Below are 19,772 nucleotides of genomic sequence, written 5' to 3'. Positions count from 1 at the left end.
AGATTTGCTGTATTAATAATGGATGGCGCGGTGGTGGCAGAGATGATAGGAGCACGGTTGTCTTGCGCAGAGATATTGGTCGGCTGGAGGGCTCAAATGACCCAACAACTATCCAATCATCGTATTTGCCTAGAGATAATTATTATCTGATCACAATGCAATGCAAAACGACAGAGCTTCCCTAGTTCCTCACACAGAGCTCCGGGTGGGAGTTGGCCAATGCCCGACCACAGATTGACCGCCGAGCCACAACCGGAAGGGAAAACGGGTGAAGAGGTACGGGTACAACCAGCCTTGGACTGGCTTTACTAGGGCCTGTCTCATGTCAAACGGGGAAAAGAGTTTGTGCTTGCCGCCTTGGGCGCTCCCCAACGGCAGACGAGGCAAACGGGGCGCAGCCTGCATGAGCCCCGAGGAATCTGTGCTACCAACAGCTACCATGCTTCGACCTATAGAAGGTGACAGATATGCAGTCCATCAGTTAATTAACTCGCGGGCGCATTGGGTATCAACATGCTTCGGATCTCCATGAAAGGGGGCGAGGGGGGCCAGGTCAGATAACTTCGAGAGCAGCAGAAGGCAACTTAATGCGTATTAATTAGAGACGAATCCGGCTCGCACAACATACCCTGCAACGAAAGGAAACATATAAACCGGCGGAGGCATGAGAACGCATATATGGTTCTTCTTTTTCTTTCTATCGTCTTTCTGCCCACCAACCAAGTCGACGTTATTCAGACATTGCGTGAGGCCTACTGCATGCCCCACCTTCCGTTGATAACGTGTTGGGCGGCAAGCGGCCGCTCTACTCGGCCAGAGGCAGACAGGAGGCATCCACGAGATGCCAATGCAAACCAACTCTCGTCAGCACGCTGAGATAGTACTGGTTCTGGCTCCCTCTTAACGGTTGCATAGCCACAAAATGGGTAATTACCTTCTTCAAGTTGGCTGACGTGCTCCGGTTTCCACCTTCTCTCAGCCCCCCTCCCCTTTTCAACATCCGTTTAATTAATACGTACCAGCCGTCAGATAATTATTGAACAAGCTGTCAGTTGTGCTTAACAACTTGAACTAGCTTTTTGCACACTTTCTTCAATATCTAGGAGCATTTCCCTTTCGTCTTCTTCCTTCCACTTCCTTCTGCAATCCAAGCAAAGCATTTCCTCAGACAAACCCAGGGGATCGAAGTCCGATACTTACCCCTCGTTCACCTCGGCCCACTGCACTGAAGTCCCTACCTGAACGACCAACCCGTTCTGCCCATTAGCAACGCCGCTATATTTTTTCTCCCATCGACTACCCTATATGATGCTTCGTAGCCGAGGAGGCCGGCGTGGTTCTGGCACCAGCCGAGGAGGAGGACCTCGACCGGGTGGTCGTGGAGGCTTCGCTCCTCAGCCCACGAAAGTGTGCCAGCATTTCCTTCGGGGAAGATGCAACTACGGTGCCTCGTGCAAATACTCTCATGATCGCGAGCATGTTAAGCGTGCGCGTGAGGAAGAGGCTTCAACACCCAGGGAAACCCACCAGGCCCGCGAGGACTACTTCGACTTCAAACGCCAGGTCCGCCGGCGAGGTTTGTTCATTTCCCCGGCATCTTCCAATATGTGGATGGAAGTTGCGGAGACCTGGAATCTAGCACTCAAGATTCTAGATTCCCCGAACAGAGAGTGGCATCAATCGGTTGCCAGAGATTTGGCGGATGACGAGGTCGGCGGCCCTGACTTCATCCAGCGAACTATCGAGCTGTGCACCACTCTGGGGGCCGACGGCAACTGTCTCAAGCTTGCTCGCGCCTTTCTCAGAGTTATAACGCATCAGTCGATGCTCCGTTCTCTGTCCGTCGACAGCTTCCTTGGCACCATCTACCGCATGGTCGCGGGAAGCAATGGCGACCGGGGCATTGTCTTCTTCTCCGATCTGAACCGCCGCCTCTCCGGAAGTTCGGAGTCCCCGAAAAGCTTTCTCGCTCTCGCCGTTCTCTCGCTCTACGAGCTGTTCCGCCGAGAGCGCAAGGGCCTCCTCAACGATGCCTTACCTCGTCTCCTGGATGCTCTCCGGGAGAAAGCAGCCCGGCTCGCAAGCTTGGCCGAGGAACCCGGACCGGATTCGGTCGACCTTGACGCCGTGGGAATGCAAATAGACATAATCAGAAGGATGATGGATGGTGCACGTGGCGGCCTGTCCGAAGGCGAGACTGCCCAAGCCATTACCGTCGGAAATACCAGAGCCATCGGCATCCAATCAACATTCCCCTCCGAGGTGGTTGTTCCCGGGGGCAAGCATGACAACGACTTCGCCGACATTACCAAGATCCAAATCTTCCCAACCCTAGGAGAAATTACGTGTGATGTTTCGGAGTACCTGCCTACCACCGACTTCACCCAGCCGCATTTTCTTCGCGACCCCGTCCGGCGCCACATCGATTCGGCCTTCCGCCTTCTGCGACATGACATCTTTGGACCTCTCAAACAGGTCATCGGCGCCCTCTTGGCACAGCGCAATGCTGCCGACGCCGTATCCTCAAATCGGTTCATTACCGGGAACATCAAAGCCCACATATACTCTGGGGCTGGCCTCCAGCACGTCCTCGTCGATAAGCGTGACGGGTTTGAGGCCATTGCCTCTTTTACAACGCCCCCACAGGTGCGCAAGTTGACCTTGCCGGACCAGCAACGCTGGTGGCAAGCATCGTCTCGCCTGGAGCCCGGCGGCCTGGTATGCTTTGTCTCGGCTCGCGGGAATGAAAAATCGTTCTTGATGTTCGTGGTGACCGAAAAGAACACCGGCGAGATCAAGGAAGGGCAGAACAAGAGTACACTTGTTTCGGACCGCTTCAAACCTGCCGTCAAGGTGAAACTGGCATCTGAAACCCGCGAGAACCTGGCGGTGCTCAACAGAATGTACGTCGACAGAGAAGAGGGATTGCTGGTTGAGCTCCCCGGTCTCATTCCCGACACCTTTGTACCCATTCTCGGGAACTTGCAGCGGATGGTGAAAGACGGAGACCTTGCTTTTCGACAATGGATCCTTCCTTCTTCGATTGACAACGCGGACGACCAACCGTCTGCTCGGATACCGCCACCAGCATATGCTCGCAAGCCGGGGTTTAAGTTCCGGCTGAGGACCATTACTCGGGACGGGCAGCCCACGCTAAGCGTCAACCCGGCGGAGTGTACTGGTGACATCGCCACCCCAGAGACTCTCGAGGCTGCAACGGGCCTTGATCCAGGCCAATCTGCTAGTCTAATCGCAGCCTTGACACGCGAATATGCCCTCATTCAGGGGCCGCCCGGGACCGGCAAATCCTACGTCGGCGTGCAGTTGGTCAGGGTCTTGTTGGACCACAAGCACGAAGCCAACCTGGGCCCAATCCTGGTCATGTAAGTAGGAATCCGTTGTGGCGACAACATTCGCTGTAACGAGACTAATCAAGAGGGTCAAACAGTTGCTACACAAACCACGCGTTGGACCAATTTCTCAAACATCTTCTCGACGTCGGTGTCGACAAGATCATCCGCATCGGAGGCCAGAGCCGCGCCGAGGAGCTCGAGGGCAAGAATCTAAGGGTCGTAAGTCAGGAGACGTCGAGGACGCAGGTCGAGCAGCGGATCCTTGGGAAGAGCTACTCGGAAGCTGAGGCGTCTCTTGAAAATGCCGGGCATCACCTGAAACGAGTGCACCAAGCCCGGAGAAACAAGCCCGGATGGAGAATGCTTGAGCCGTTTCTGTCGCGACGCTACCCGAGAATCGCAAGACAGTTCGGCTCTCAGTGGCTTGACGAGGACGGATTCGAGTTGGCCGACGGTCGCGATCCGGTGCAGCTATGGCTGGGAAAGCAGCAAAACCAAGCTGCATCGGGCAGACACAAGGGTGACGGACGTTCTGACGGGGCTGACGGGGCTGACCTTGTCTCGCGAGCCGAAAACGACATCAGCTCCCTTACACCAGCAGAGCGTTGGGCGCTCGCCGGGAGCTGGATAAGCGAGTTGACCGAGCTGCAGAGCGATCGTGTCTTTGAAATGGTTAGCGCAGCGAGACACCACCGAGAGGCAATCCAAAGAGTTCACGACGACGTGAGCTGTCGAACGCTTCTCCGGGCTGACGTCGTGGGCGTCACGACAACCGGCCTGGCACGCAACATCAACATGCTCTGCCGGCTGGGCGTCAAGGTCATCGTCTGCGAGGAAGCGGCCGAGGTGATGGAGCCACACCTCATCTCCGCCCTCATGCCCGGGGTGGAGCACTTCATTCAGATAGGAGATCACAGGCAGCTCCGGCCGCAGATCCAGAATTATCTCCAATTCAGTATGGAGACGGCCGTAGGACGCGCTTATCAGCTCGACCGCAGCCAGTTCGAGCGCCGCGCGGTGGGAGAGCCCGGCCTGCGGGCGTTGCCTGTGGCACAGCTCAAGGTGCAACGGCGTATGCGGCCAGAGATTTCCCGGCTCATCAGGAGGGTATATCCCGACCTTGTTGACCATGATTGCGTCAAAAACCTGCCGTCCGTCGTGGGCATGCGGGACAACCTCTTCTGGCTGGACCATGACCACCCGGAAGACGGCAAGGACGACGGGGCGCGAGCAAAATCGCACAGCAATCCCTGGGAAGTGTCGATGGCGAAGGCCCTGATCCAGCACCTGGTGCGCCAGGGCGAGTACAAAAGTACGGATATTGCTCTGCTGACACCTTATACCGGGCAGCTTCAGAAGCTCCGTGCCAGCCTCGGCAGCGACTTCGAGGTCTTTCTCAGCGACCGCGACCTCGAAACGCTGGCAAAGGAGGGTTTTGAAGAAACGCCAGAAGAGGAACCGGGGACGGAAAACACGGGGCTTGGGCTCAGGAAAGCGGTCGAGAAGAAGAGATTGCTCCAGACGATCCGCCTAGCGACCGTCGACAACTTCCAGGGGGAAGAAGCCAAAGTCGTCGTCGTCTCGCTCGTCCGCAGCAACAGCAACGCCAAGGTCGGTTTCCTCCGCACCGAAAACCGGATCAATGTGCTCCTCAGCCGGGCCCAACACGGCATGTACCTCATCGGCAACGCGAAGACCTACGAGAACGTCCCCATGTGGGCCGACGTTCTTCAGCAGCTCCGAGCAGGGAATGCCGTCGGCACGTCCATCGCCTTGTGCTGCCCCCGGCACCCGGACACCCAACTCTTGTGCTCCGAACCGAGAGATTTCACCGTCAAGAGCCCCGAAGGCGGCTGTTCCCTCCCTTGCGACAAACGACTCGAGCCCTGCGGCCATAGGTGCCCGGCGCCATGTCACTCCCAGAGGCTCCACGATGCCTTCGACTGCCTCGAGCCGTGCCCGCGGCTGCGCTCGACCTGCCAGCACCCCTGTCCCAAGCTGTGCGGTCAGGTGTGCGGGCCCTGCAATGTCAAAGTAGACGGCGTCAAGCTTCCCTGCGGCCATGTCCGTGACAAGGTCCTGTGCCACCAAACATTGGATCTCAAGTCCATCAGGTGCTCTCAACCGGTGGTGAAGGAAGTGCCCGGATGTGGGCACTCGGTGTCTGTCCCCTGCTACAGGGATGTCGGGTCGGAGATCTTTAGATGTCCGACAAAGTGCATCGACAAGCTGGAGTGTGGTCATCAGTGTCCGGGGACCTGCGGAAGTTGCCGGACACTAGATGGCCCGGGTGGTGGTGTTGTTGCGTTTCGCCACCGGCAGTGCGATAAGCGGTGTGATCGGCCGTATGGGACATGCAATCACCGGTGCTCAAAGACCTGTCATGAAGGGGAGAGTTGCGGCACCTGCCCCGAAAGATGTGAGGTAAGTTCGGTGTCCACCAGCCCGCTGCCTTATTCTGGGTCCTCCTGTAGGACAACATTCTGTCTGGTTCTCGTCTTTTTTTCACAAGAGACTCGACGCTGTTGTGGTTTGGACGGAATCATTGATGATGATGTTTTAGGTCCGATGCCCACACTCACGGTGCCATCAAGAATGCCGAGAGCCTTGCACTCCGTGTATCGAAAAGTGCGCCTGGAGATGTGAGCACAGGGGCTCATGCTCATTGCCTTGCGCGGCACCCTGCAATCGTCTGCCCTGCGAAAAACGATGCGACAAGACGCTGCAGTGCGGCCACCGATGTCCTAGCTTCTGCGGTGAGGAATGCCCACAACAACTTTGTCAGATTTGCTGCACCAGAGGAGATGTTCGTGTGGACCTCATGGAGTTCAAGACGTACCACGAAATCGACCTAGACGAGACTCCCATCGTAGTCCTTGGATGCGGCCACTTTTTCACAGGCGAGACACTCGACGGCTTGGTCGGCATGAAGAATGTCTACACGACCGACAATCTCGGAAATTACAACGGCCTCCGGGAGCTCTCCGGGGAGCTCATGTCGATACCGACCTGTCCTGATTGCAGGGTTCCGATCCGTCAGTTCGCCACAAGACGCTATAACCGCGTCGTCAACAAGGCGGTCCTGGACGAGACCTCCAAGCGGTTCCTTGTTGGCGGCCGCGAGAAGCTGGCGGAATTGGAGAAAAAAGCAGCGCTAGTTGAGAAGAAACTGTCGGATTCCACCGGGGACACGACATACTCGCCAGATGTGTCTCTCGGAAAGAAGATTTCACAGCGGTACAAACCAGCCATCCAGCTGGAAAAAGAATCGGCCGCCCTGCGGAAGAGCATGGAGGCGGAACATCAACCAACAAAGAAGCTCTTCGATGCCGTTCTAACATTCCAGCGCCTGCAGCGGGAACGATCCCTCGAGGAAAAGCTCCGAGATCTCACATTTTCCGAGCCTCAGATCGCTACTCCCGAACTGGTCGTCTACGACCGACAGATCACGCTCAAGGCCCATCGCCTACAGTTGCGCCTCCAAGAGGCGATGCTTCGCGACACCTTCATCCTCCTCTCCAGGCTCAAGAACAGCGCCATCCTTACCAACATCCCCGTTCGGCATCCCGACAAGCGCTCGGCCCGCTTCCTGAAGCAGTGCAGAGACCTCATAGACAGCGCCACGAGCGCTAAACTCCCACGCCTGGTGATTGAAACCATCCTCTCCTACGCGCGCGTCGCGGAGCTTGATGGATGGTATCGTCGTGCCTTCATGTCCCAGACCGCGGCCCCCACAGGTAATACGGGCACCACCACCACCACCACCACCACCACCAACAACAACAACAACAACAACAACAACAACACGGCAGCACCGTTGGCTTCCGACGGAGAAAAAACCTCCCGTGAGACAGCGATCGGCCTCCTCGACCGGGCCCTCGACCTGTGCGCCACGATCCCGGGCCCCGACGGAGACGCGTACCGCGCCGAGGTGGAGGAGACGAGGCGGCTCTTTTCCGAGCTGCCGCACTACGAAGAAGTCACGCCGGCCGAGATCGCGGCCATCAAGGCGGCCATGGTGCGCGGCGCGGGCGGGCTGGCGACACACTCGGGCCATTGGTACACTTGTCGCAACGGACATCCCGTGAGTGCAATCCCCCCTTTTTTTACCGCCCCCCCCCCCCCCCAAAACCCTCCTTGGGTTTTCCCCACATCTTTCGTTCTATCCCTAAGCTCTCTTTCGTTGTCTATAAATTGAAGGGACGGAGCCGACCGAATATTCATCGGTTGTCGATTTTGAAGTCCTGCTGACGACGTAATATTATTTATTTAATAACAGTTTGCGATCGGGGAGTGTGGAATGCCGATGGAAAGAGCGAGGTGTCCGGAGTGCGGGGAGGTGATTGGAGGGACGAATCATACGCCTGTCGAAGGGGTGGAGAGGGACATGCGGATGGAGTCGGCTTGATTGGGACCGTTGGGGTGGTTGCTTTCGTCGCGGGAGTATGATAAGAGATGATGTACTTTGCGGGAGGTACCTAGGTAGGTAATTATTAATTATTATTAATTAGTTCAGGTAATTAGTAGTGGAAGACTGACCATGGAACCTCCGGTAGGGTTATTGTTTGAAGCGCCGTGTTGAACTAATATTGCTTGGATACAAGATTGACAGATGTTCCAGACTGACACAAGTACTAATTATTAATTAAGACCGTCAATGCACTGCCGCAAGTAGGTAATTATTCCTTCCGTACAGAACGCGCATAGCTTCACGGTTTCTTTTCCTACCTTCATTGCTTCTTCTCCCCGTTCACCGCATTCTTGGCCTCTTTCTCTGCCCCGTAATATCCGTTCTGCTGCATCGCCTCAAAGGCATCCCTCCTCATCCAGACCTCGCCGATCGGGCAGCCCTCCCTCTCGACGCAGACCCAGTCCCCGATGCCATTCTCCTCGGGCGCCTTCCTGACACCCCGGCCGCCGCCACCGATGATCAGGTTGCCTGGCCGGTACGACCCGTCCAGCTGCATGCGGCGGATGACGCTGCCGTGGATGCGGGCGTTGGCGGGGATGTCGCGCACCTCGCCGCACGGCAGCGGCCAGCGTATGGGCTTCCAGCTGTCGTCCTCTTGCAGGTCCATGCGGCGGAAGGGGAGGTACCTGGTGAATGTGCCAGTTAGAATCTCGAAGGTACAAAAAAAAGAGAGAGAGAAACCAAGGAATTGGTTGAGTGTTATGCGCTGGGATATACGGAGAAATTGGAGGTTTTTTTTTTGTGTTTTGGGGGGGGGGGGGGGGGGGGGGGGGGGGAGGGAGGAGAAGGGTGGGAGAAACGTACTCCATAACCTTCCAGCCCAACACCGACGACCAACTCAGGCCACCGCCAAACTTGAGACAGTCGTGGATGCGTGCGACGTGGGCTCTGTGCATCATCTCCTTGAAGGTCAGCGGTGGCTCGCCCGCGCTGCTGCTGCTGCTGCTGCTGCTGCTGCTGCTGCTGCTGGAGTTGGTCGCTGTGTTGGTATTCTTGCCGAAGCCGGCCCGCTGGAAGAGCTTCGGGGTGCTGGTGTTCGGGGAACGGACGACGATGTCGGGAATCGGGGGCCGTTCGGCGGCACCGTCGGTGGCCGGTTGTCCGTTCTCCCGGGCATCCGCGGGTGTCATGCACGTATTATCGTCGAGAGCTTCCGCGCAGCCCATCTCGCGGACCTTGTCGGGATCGAAGTTGAGCCCGGCCTTCATGGCCTCGTGGACCATCCAGACGAGGGGGACGTGGCTTGCGGATTTGGAATCGGCCAGCACTTCCCAGCCGCCGCCGACGTCCGCGTGATTACCCGCGAACCAAACCTCGTCAATGTCCTGGTCTGTCTCGTCCTCTGACTCGGCCGCAGACCCGGCGTCGTGGTCCTCGTCGTGGGGATGCGGAGCAACGGAGAGCACCGACTTGCCGTCCTGAAAGACGCTCTCGGCTGTCTGGTGCGACCGCGCCGAGCCCGACCGGGGACGGTACGGGGCCGGGGCCGGGGTGTCTGGAACATCCAGCTCCGCTCGCCGGCGGCGGCCCCTGACGTCCGGAGTCTTCTCGTTGGCGACGCGGCTTCCCCTGCCATGCGCCTCTCTGATCTCTTGCAGCTTGTTGTAGGCGCTGCCGTGGTGCTTGGGTTTCTGGCAGCGGTCGTGGCTCTGATAGATCAGGTCCTGCCTGAACTTGGCACGGCGTTCGTCGATGCTGACCGCATGCCGGATGACCTTGGCCGAGGTCCGGGCTGTGTAGGGGAACTTGCTGCGCTGCATCCACGCCGTCTCAAAGCGGGGCACGCTGTTGACGGTGTCGAAGAGGCCAAGAAAGCGGATGCGACGAACCGGGCGGGAGAAGGTCTCGCGGAAGCCCTTCATGAACTCGTACATCTCCTTCTTCTTCTTGATCCCCTCGGGCGTGTGGTTGGCCTGGCGGCTCTGCCAATTGGAGAAGGATGTCCAGGCGAAGATGACCATCTCTTCGTTGCCGTGGGACAGCAGGCCGACGTAATCCAGCATCTCGGCCAGGAAGCGAGCGATGTAGGCGCCGCGGGAGAAGCCAAAAATGTAGATCTCATCTCCGGGGTTGTAGAAGCGCATCAGAAAGCGGTAGCCGCCAACGACGTGCTGGTCAAAGGAAGAGCCGATGGCAGAATCTTTGGCCTTTATGTACCAAGACTTGACTCTGGCCACAGTCCCCGTGTGCGAGAGGCTGTGGGAGACGACATATGTGCCAATTCCAGCTTTGACAGATAATTAAGCATCATGCTGGCACAGCAAGAGAGAGAGGGTCGACTTACGCTGGTAGTAATGATCTATGTCCGGTTAGTGCTATCTCTGGCCACGACAAGCGAAAGTACCCGGAGAAGAGAGCGCATACATTGATCGCTGCTTGTCCTGTCCAGCATGCGGAAAATCTTAAGAATATTGCTGTCGCTGTCATCGCCGTGGAACTTGTTGCCGGTTCCGTCGAAACACAAAACGATTTTGCGGGGTTTGCGATGGCGACGAGAATCTTGGTGTCGATGGTTGATTTCTGGACGCGCGGGCGTGTCAGGACGTGAGGAGGGATGAGTAGCGAGGAAGTCGTCATGAGCGCCGGCATGGTGTTCCGTTGCCGGGCCTTCTTCTACCCCGGGGTCTCCGTCGTGGCCGTCGGGCTTCAGATGAGATTCTTCCATTGTTCTAGTGAACACCTCTTGCGAGATTTCTCGTGATGCCTCGAGTGGTTTTCGTCGAAGGCGCACGCTGGGTTCTGGCGACGTGAATAGTTGCCCTATTCAGGTCGTGTCTCATGCCCCGAGAGCGAGGCCCCGCTCGTACTCCAGACACTGACGCCTGTTATGTAAGGACATGTCTTAGAATTTTGGCATCGTTCCGATCGGCCTCCTCCGGATCCGACAGCTGCCATCCGGTACAGGGGACCTACGCGACTGTCCGACTCTGTTCTGCTTCCCAAGAAGAGTAATGTGCCGACAGGAATTGCCAAACTAGCATATCCCGCCCAAAGAAACGCGTACTGTATACCAATCTTGACAGTCAGTTCTCATTGAATGATTTTGGTTTGTCAAGATGGGAGCAACAAGCCGGCATTTGGCATGCCCGTCGGCAACTGATATTGGAGGAAGAGATGTGCATGAACCTATCGAGGGTTGATATCTTACCGCGGGCCCCGGCCTTCAGCTCTCATGCAGGCTGCAAGCTGGGCGAAAGAGGAAAATGGAGGCCCCCCAGAACTTCTTCGTGGCGGTAATGGCGGCTTCCGGGGTAGTGCTTTGGTCGATGCGTGTACTCCGTACGAGGCGGTGTCCAGCGATTCATCCCCAGACTGTGTGATGAATGAATGAGCGAATGAAGGAGTGGAATGGATCTAGGAGGCTGTTAGCAGCGTCTCCTCGATCCCCGATTTGACTAGCTTGGATGAGAGGCTTCTGACTACTTGCACATACACCAAACTACTCCGTACTTGTAAGCATGTGGCTGGGTTGGGCAGCACCTGCGGTGGGGTGCTGAAATCCAGGTATCGTCGAGTACGGAGTACGGACGTACATACCCCATCCTTGCTGCGGCGATCATTGGGCGGGATATCCACTTAGATTGCAACCTGAAGTGGTGAATTTTGCCCGATGCACTTCAGCCCTGGACCTGGGGTGTTAACGTTAGTGTAGATCAGGGTTTCTCTGAAAATCCGGAAAACTGTGGGGTACTGGTGGTGGATGGTTTTTCGTCTATTGGCTACCCTCTAAGCGGGTCTTAGACGTGCCTTCGAAGGCGGCAAGATGCTTTAGGCAAGGCTAGACGAAAACCTGGTCGTTAATTAGGTAACGTTTAACCCATTTCCATCCCCCGATTAGGACTACTACACTAGTGTATGTACTCCCTAACCGGCCCATTTTCTCCACACCCCTGCCCCATGTTTTCCTCCATGGCTCCATGGTTGCCTCGAGGGCCCTCTCCCCCCGAGGTTGTCCCTGGGTTGATCATGCCAGGAGCCTAACCTAGTTTGCACCTCTTCATCAAGGCTGCTAGCGGTACACAGTAGTTCTCTCGAAGTGCCACTGCCGCCAATTGCTTCGCTGCAACACGTGGTGTAATGCGAAATTCAACTGAATCACATACACCACCAAGTGCTCAACGGTAATCGGCAACAAAAACAAAACTCGGATGGGTTCGCTGCGTGCGAGGAAGCTATATATCACAGAGAAGTTCCCAGCTTGTGTTTGGTGATGTCGCCGACGAGAAACCTCATTGCGGATTTGTTTGTTTTGGGGACGATTTCCGCCAAGGCCGGGCCGCACCCCGGACCGTGCCGATTATTGGCTCCAAATTGAGACCGTACCCCACAGCGGCCCCGCTGATCGACGAGATATAGAAGAACCCTTCGTGCTGAGCGATCGACCCAAACAAAAAATACGGATACATTCGTACACTACCGGCGACGCGGCGAGTCCAATGCAATGATACCATCCTGACGCACGACGAACACTCCCGTTTCCCGGCAAGCCCGCGACCAACTACCCATCCCATTGGGTTAGTTCGCGTACGGAGTACATACAAGACTTACACACTTCACCACACCGAACGATCTGATTGGTAATCTGCAGTCCATCTGATCTACGAAGCATGACTCGAGAAAAGCAATCCGAAAGCGGCCTCGGAACATCAGGCCAGCCCAGGTTCTGCCCTTGGACTCCGTATCACTTTCCTCGCCCAACGCGATTGACTTGCCGGAAAGTCGTCGACGTGGTTGAGCTAGTGTCTCCTTACGGCCACTCATTGACCAAACAGACACCATCATGTCTGACGCACCCCGTCAGTGGCCCACATCACCTGTCCGGGCGTCGTGCCCGCCTGGGGGCGTGATTGGACCTCCCCAGTGCTGAGCTGGGAATGCCGCATGGTGGCGGCCAGCTTGTGAGTGCGTCGGGGGGTGACCGGGGAGCTCGAGTTGTTGCTGCGTTATGAAGAACGAGGTCGCGCGTTTGTTGTCCCATTTCTTACCCGCGCCTCTTCATCTCTCGCTCTTTCCCATCTGCTCCCGTCGAAGTTGAGTGCGCAATCACCTGCCTCCTACAGCCTTTCACAATGGCGCGGATACACAATAGGGGGGAAGCCAATGGAGCCGTGAGGATGGACAGCATCAATGCCAACTCGGCGGCATCCGTCGATAAGGCCGAGAAGCTGGCCAGCAAAGCAAAGCCCAAACCCGTCCCGCTCAAGCTGAAACCGACAAAGGCTGACCGGAAAGGCGTTGCCAATGCCTTCGAACGACATGCCCAGGTCATCCACGCCAAGGTAGAACCACCGGCGAGCCAGGCCGGTGCGGGTACCGCTCCGAGACGATGGGGCAAGCTCAGCACCGACCTGAAGACACTGCGGTCAAATGGTAATATGGAGCCCGCAAACCCCAGCAATAAGGTTGAGCGGCATGCTAATGGCGAGCTCCAGATTGGAAGACCCTGAAGGCAATGATCCTGAAAAAAGTGAAGGGCGAGCTTTTGACGGACGACAAGACCATGCTCATGGAGCACATCATTCAGCTCGTCTCGAACCTGCCCAGCGACTCGAAACTCCGGGTTGAACTGACCAACAACTTCCTGAGCGAGCTCTGGTCCTCGTTGGAGCACCCGCCTCCCCGGTATCTCAGTGACAAGTACAAGTACCGCCAAGCCGACGGCTCGTACAATGTGCGTCGCTCCCCACGCCAGCGTTGCTCGCAAGTCTAACCATCGGCAGAACATCATGTTTCCGCAGCTCGGCGCGGCCGGATCAGTATATGCGCGGTCCGTGAACGCCAGCGTCTTGCGACCTGGCGCGCTGCCGGATCCGAACCTGATCTACGACTCTGTCATGAAGCGGACCGAGTACAAAAAGCATCCGAACAACGTGTCGAGCATTCTCTGGTACTGGGCGAGCATCATCATCCATGGTAAGCTAGAGACAGACAGACGATGGCTTTTTCCAAGGACCGAATCCCTGATCGATTTTGCAGACTTGTTCTGGACAGATCACAAGGACATGAACCGATCCAAGACGTCCTCCTACCTGGACCTGTCTCCCCTTTACGGTAGCAATCAGGAGATGCAGGACACCATCCGGACGTTCAAGGACGGCAAGCTCAAGCCCGACTGTTTTGCCGACAAGCGTCTGCTCGGAATGCCCCCCGGCGTCGGCGTGTTGCTGATCATGTTCAACCGCGTTCACAACTACGTCTGCGACAATCTCATTGCTATCAACGAGGACGGCAAATTTACACCGCCATCTCCGAATCTTAAAGGAGAGGAGGCGGCGACCGCTTGGAACCGGTACGACAACGACCTCTTCCAGACCGCTCGCTTGATCACCTCGGGTCTGTACATCAACATCACCTTGTTGGACTACGTGCGGAACATTGTCAACGTGAGTAATTATTAATTAGTCCAGACTACGATTTCCAATTCGTCGCCACACCGCTAACATGAACAGCTGAACCGCGTCGACACGACTTGGACCTTGGATCCTCGCCAAGATACCGGCATCGACGTCGGGACCAGCAAGGGTGCCGAGCGCGGCACGGGCAATATCGTGTCTGCCGAGTTCAACCTCTGCTACAGATGGCACAGCTGCGTCTCGGAGAAGGACGACAAGTGGATCGAGGAGTTCTACTACGACTTGTTTGGCAAACCGGGCTCCGAGGTTACCGTTCAGGACCTCATCATGGGCTTCGCCAAGTTCGAGAGCAGGCTTCCCGAGGACCCCCTCGAGCGCCCGTTCAACGGGTTCAAGAGAGGACCTGATGGCAAGTTCGACGACGACGACCTGGTGGAATGCATCACGTCCACTATCGAGGATTGTGCCGGCTCCTTTGGTGCGCGGAACGTCCCCGCGTCGATGCGCGCCATTGAGATTCTGGGCATCATCCAAGGCCGCAAGTGGAACGTCGCTGGCCTGAATGAGTTCAGGAAACACTTTGGCCTCAAGCCCTACGAGACGTTTGAGGACATCAACTCGGATCCCGGCGTTTCCGAGGCGCTACGCCGTCTGTACGACCATCCCGACTTCGTGGAACTCTACCCGGGCCTGGTCGCCGAGGAGCACAAGCAGCCCATGGTTCCCGGTGTCGGCATTGCGCCGACTTACACCATCTCCCGTGTCGTCTTGTCGGATGCTGTCTGCCTCGTCCGCGGCGACCGTCACTACACCGTCGATTACAATGCCCGCAACCTCACTAACTGGGGCTACAACGACGTCCAGTACGACCTCAGTATCAATCACGGCTGTGTATTCTATAAGTTGTTCATCCGGGCCTTCCCGCATCACTTCAAGTACAACTCGGTCTATGCGCACTATCCGATGGTGGTCCCCTCGGAGACCCAGAAGATCTTGAAGGACCTCAAGCGCGATCACCTGTTCGACTTTAGCCGTCCGACGCGCATCGCCCAGGACGTCGAGTGCAAATCGGTCGAGGCGGCCCAACGGGTGTTTGCCAGCCCGGACAAGTACAAGCCGTCGTGGCATGCCGGCGTTGACGCCCTTGCCCCCGAGGGCAAGTCCAAGCTGTCGGCCGACGCCGCTATCCACGACCGCCACCGGCGCGAAGTCAGCCAGCCGTTGGCCACTGCTGACTTTGTATCTCAAGTCAAGGCGTTCTATGCCACGGTGACGGAGCAGTTGCTTGACAGCCAGAGTTATCATCTTGGCGGCCTCAAGCTCGCGGATCTTGTCCGCGACGTTGGCAATATCGCGCCCACCCGCTTCGTCTCCGCGCTGTTTAACCTGCCGTTGCAGACCGAGGACAACCCCAAGGGCATCTACCGCGAGCATGAGCTGTACGTTGTGCTATCCGTCATCGCGGAGGCCGTCTTCACCAACCCCGATCCGGTCAAGAAATTCCCCCTGTTCGAAGCAGCCAAGACGGTGGCAGCACAGCTGGCCTCCGTGGTCGAGCGGACCGTCAAGAGCCCGAAGGCGAAGAAGAAGGACCCGCTGAGCACGTATGGCGCCCAGCTCATCAAAGGCCTGTCTAAGGCCGGCCTTAACACTCATGACATCACGTGGGGCCACGTCTTGACCTCCAGCGCGGCTATTGCCCCGTACCAGGCCAAACTTGTGAGCACTCTGACCCTCTCGTGTTTCAATCTCTGGTGCTAGATAATAATAATAATAATAAAACCTTTGCCCAGTTCGCCGAAGCTGTCGACTTCTACCTCTCGCCCCGCGGCGCCCCTTATCTGGAGGCAGTCCGGTCTCTCGCCGCCCAACCGGCATCCGAGCAGGCCGATTCCCTCCTGCTAGGCTACGCTCTTGAAGCTGTCCGCCTCTCGGGGTCCACAAAGCTGCACTTCGAGGCCACCGCGGCGGACTCGCTCCCTGCAGAGGACGGGACCCAGATTCAAGTCCAACCGGGCGACCGCATCGCCGTTACATCCGTAAGCGCCGCCCCGTCTTCTGTCTCTCGAAGCTCTTTTCTCCCCCCGTCCGCCCGCAGGTTAATAGTGCGAAGGATCGATTTTGCTGACACCTGATATTAATTACCTCTTCCAGTCCGCCGCCTCGGGCTCGGAGGTCGATCCCTCGCGGCCCCGCGAGAGCTACGACCACCTCGCGGCCCTGCCCAACAGCTCCTTCCCGGGCACCCGCGAGATCGGCGACGCCGCGCTGACCGGGATGTTCCGCGCGCTCTTCAGGCGCCCCAACCTCCGGCGCGCCCCGGGCCCGCAGGGCGAGCTGAAGAGGGTCGTCGTCGGCGTCGACGGCGCCGGCCCCGGTGCCGTCGAGTATCTGCGCGAGGACTGGGGCGTCAAGGGCCCGTGGCCGGTCACGATGAAGGTCTGCTGGGATGAGAATGTCTGAATCCCGGCGGCAGAATGGACACGGAGGTGTGTGGCTTGGGTGGTTGTAAGTATTAATGTTATGTGGGCGGAGGTGTTGTGTGTGCAGAAACGGGGTGAATCTGTTGTTATCAATTAATTATTAGGCTACGGTAATCATTTATCGTACAAGTGGAGAGTAGGGCAGATGCAGGGGCAGTTGATACCAATTTTTTTGTTAATTCTTGATAAACCCAATTTTGTAATAATTAATCACTTTCTGGAATGAGTTACATATGCGGTGGTTAAAAAGTTGGGATCCTTTCGCAAGTACTGTTGGCCGCTGCGGTTGCTCCCTTCCGCATCGATCTGCAGGTGTGCTGAAAAAAATCTCATAACACTGCAGTGAAACCCCGGGTCGGCCACGTCGCTGAAACAGATCTTTAGCTGCGGGTGCGGTCTAAGTACATCACAAGGAAGTGAAAAAGGAGGGCCAGCGTGCTGGGTCCAGGTGGCTGCGTAACACTTTGAGCAAAGCGAAATAATCAATAGTATGGACCAGAATCCTGGAGTGGAAATGCAAAAGGTAAGGTCCTACCCGGAATCGAACCGGGGTTGCCGGAATCAGAATCCGGAGTGATAACCGCTACACTATAGAACCGTTTATCCATTGCTGGCAAAAAAAGCCATTTCTGGTCCTGATATACTCAAAACAAACGTCTCATCCAATTTCCTCATTTGACCGGCAACGTAGAATTGTCAGTCGACGATCTTTAACAACGCAATGCGCCTGTGATCTTGGGGAGGCAGGAACTTAGATCTCACTCGTCACTTATGTGGAGGCTGTACAGGGAATTCATGTTTGCTGGCACAGTAAGGAATGCATCACAGCAGACGGTGCTCCAGGCCCATTAATCTGAATCAAACTGTCGGTGATAGAGGTGATGAAATAGAAAAGTCGCCGTCTGGAACTCGTTTGCCCCCGGCGTTTGGTCGTGCCGCTCCCGGTATGTACTGTACCGTACACTCATTGGACCAATGGTTATTGATAGCATCCCCGCTACAGGACAACATGAACATGTGTAACAACAGAGAACACCCGAATGTCTCGCCACATCCCGCGAAATCAGGTTTTTGGGGCACCCATAGCCAGAGGTTTGAACTACATGGCCGAGTCAGAGACTGTGTGACTACATCGTTGTACCATTGACTTCAAACACGGCAATCCGACATTTGGATCTGATCTGTAATTAGGTAGGTACAGTCTCATTCGAAGCGGGCTTCCGGTCTTCTAGGCCTGGAGTTTCTTCTGACAACATGGTCTTGGCGCTAAGTCGCCCCCCTTCCCTTCCCAATTCCGACCACCCCAGTTTCCGACCACTTGGCAAATCCTGGCCCGCGGGCAGCCGGGGGTGGGCTATTTGCAAAACCACTCGGCGACGCGTGCAGCGATGAGAGTTCGAGGCTGCTTGAAGAACGTATCCAGACTTTGATAGAGAGAGCAGAACATGAGATGGAAAGATTAGAGCTGAGCAATTATCTTTAACGTGATTTTTTTTATAACTAAGGAAGAGTGTTACGGCACTGGCGCTTGAGGCAGGGTAAAGAGACTTATTGCACAAGGTGGGAGCTGGATCAGGAATGCAAGTCATCCTGGACATCGTCCATGGAAACTTTGACAAAGTACAAGTTACTCCAGGGGCTCTTGACATCTACCGCATTGTCGTTACTGCAGACAAGTACGACATGTTCAGGTGCCTTCGCCCATGGGCAGCAGATTGGCGGAATGAAGTTGTTCAGAATCTCGACAGCTTCTTGAAACCTTTCTTTGTTCACGTAGAGTGGGGGTTAAATGACGAGTCTTCTTATGTCATTAGACTGAAAACATTGGCCCTGCGTTCTTGCTTGGTCCTGGAGCATTCAGAATACACAGCCTCGGAAGATGTTACGGATCGCACGCTTTGGTTCATAAGGAGCATGAAGCTAGAAGCAGCCTTCGCACCATTGTTTCCGTCATCTCGCCGTGGAACTTTAGATATTGCAGGTGGATGACATGTAATTAGCATGGTTTCCCAGATAACGGCCTTTTGAGCTGACGCAGGAAAATGTGTCAAGATGTCCGCGGAGGACCGGCCGAAGGACATTCAAACACTTCTTGACTTCTTCCATACTCAGGTGACTAAGAGAACAGCGCTGCGGGGCGACAGACAGCCACCTGATCATGCTTGCAAATGCTTGATGGTGACCTCTGTGACGCCAGCATCCTGGGCAATATCTGGCGGGGAATGCTTCGCCATGGAAGAGAAGGATCGTTCCCAGAACAGACTGAAGAGGTACCCGAGGAAAGCGCTAACTCTCTGCTTTTTGTATTCTCAGCATCGTTCAAAATGTTACAATAGGAGTTTGTTACGTTTTATCACGAGCAGTGCTGATGCAGTACGTGTCCGTGGACACGTCGATCATGTAAGGTTAGATTAGTAAGCCCTGTGGATGCCTGCAAACGGTGGGTTCTTTGTGCCCATCTTCTTCCTATACAGAGCCACAGGGCCAGCAAACGTTGATAGAGGACATCGATCTTTTGAACTATTTTGACTACTACAACCAGACCTCCATCAAGTGCTCACCACACCGCGCTTTTAAGGAGATCGACAATCGGCTTTGGAGTACTAGTGAGTGGCGAAACCGCCTCTTATGAGATCACGACAAGGAACACATGGCGAAACGAAGGCAGATACTCGGCCTTGACATGGAGAGACTCGGATGTGAATGGGAATCATGAAGTACATACTTGAGGGGTCGTACTGGCCTAACGGGACGTGACGTACGGGGCGGGTTGTAGGCTTCGGGTGTTTGTTTGCGTCTATTTGTTTTGGCAGCTTCCTAAAATCTGGTTCTTTACGTCAGGAAGCGTGAAAGGAGAGAATCTGTCATCCTGGAACTTACTAATACTAAACTAAGATATCCTAAAGCGAGAAACGTCTTCTATCATTGTAATGTCAAGATTTTCGCAAGTGGTATGCTAGAGATTAGCCTAACGACGATATGACTAATTAATTAGAGAGAGAGACAGAGAGAGAGAGAGAGAGAGAGAGAGATCAAGGGCATATCACCCTCAATGGCAGACTAACGGCCGAGCCAATTTCCTTCTTTGTGTTTTTCCCCAGGCAGCTCTGTT

The 19,772-nt window shown here is 55.9% G+C and overlaps 3 protein-coding genes and 1 non-coding gene across 4 annotated transcripts; 2 read left to right on the top strand and 2 right to left on the bottom strand.

The window, feature by feature from the left end:
• Positions 1 to 439: 439 nt before the first annotated feature.
• Positions 440 to 7,761, top strand: P884DRAFT_280455 (uncharacterized protein; the record flags this gene model as incomplete). Its single annotated transcript, XM_069443438.1, has 6 exons — positions 440 to 458; positions 1,328 to 3,383; positions 3,449 to 3,818; positions 3,957 to 5,777; positions 5,917 to 7,437; positions 7,633 to 7,761. 6 exons carry the CDS (start codon positions 440 to 442, stop codon positions 7,759 to 7,761), a joined length of 5,916 nt encoding a protein of 1,971 aa, XP_069294246.1.
• A 322-nt stretch (positions 7,762 to 8,083) lies between these two features.
• P884DRAFT_210019 (uncharacterized protein) lies at positions 8,084 to 10,489 on the bottom strand (the record flags this gene model as incomplete). The annotated part of the gene is made up of 4 exons (XM_069438973.1): positions 8,084 to 8,450; positions 8,629 to 10,051; positions 10,109 to 10,123; positions 10,189 to 10,489. The coding sequence occupies 4 exons, from the start codon at positions 10,487 to 10,489 to the stop codon at positions 8,084 to 8,086; spliced, it is 2,106 nt and encodes a 701-aa protein (XP_069294245.1).
• Positions 10,490 to 12,750: 2,261 nt separating this feature from the next.
• On the top strand, positions 12,751 to 16,900 carry P884DRAFT_83288 (heme peroxidase). Its single transcript, XM_069446115.1, has 7 exons — positions 12,751 to 13,194; positions 13,257 to 13,495; positions 13,545 to 13,737; positions 13,801 to 14,207; positions 14,274 to 15,896; positions 15,971 to 16,216; positions 16,332 to 16,900. Exons 1-7 carry the CDS (start codon positions 12,894 to 12,896, stop codon positions 16,638 to 16,640), a joined length of 3,318 nt encoding a protein of 1,105 aa, XP_069294244.1. The 5' UTR covers positions 12,751 to 12,893; the 3' UTR covers positions 16,641 to 16,900.
• A 286-nt stretch (positions 16,901 to 17,186) lies between these two features.
• Positions 17,187 to 17,258, bottom strand: P884DRAFT_t163. The gene has a single exon. It is a non-coding gene; the product is annotated as a tRNA-Gln (tRNA).
• Positions 17,259 to 19,772: the final 2,514 nt, after the last annotated feature.

Source organism: Thermothelomyces heterothallicus (assembly GCF_042370625.1).
Source record: "Thermothelomyces heterothallicus CBS 202.75 unplaced genomic scaffold P884_scaffold_30, whole genome shotgun sequence".
In the NCBI taxonomy this organism is placed as follows: Eukaryota; Fungi; Ascomycota; class Sordariomycetes; order Sordariales; family Chaetomiaceae; genus Thermothelomyces; species Thermothelomyces heterothallicus.
The sequence above is the reverse complement of the archived record's forward strand: the minus strand, read 5'-3'. Positions and strand labels throughout refer to the sequence as shown.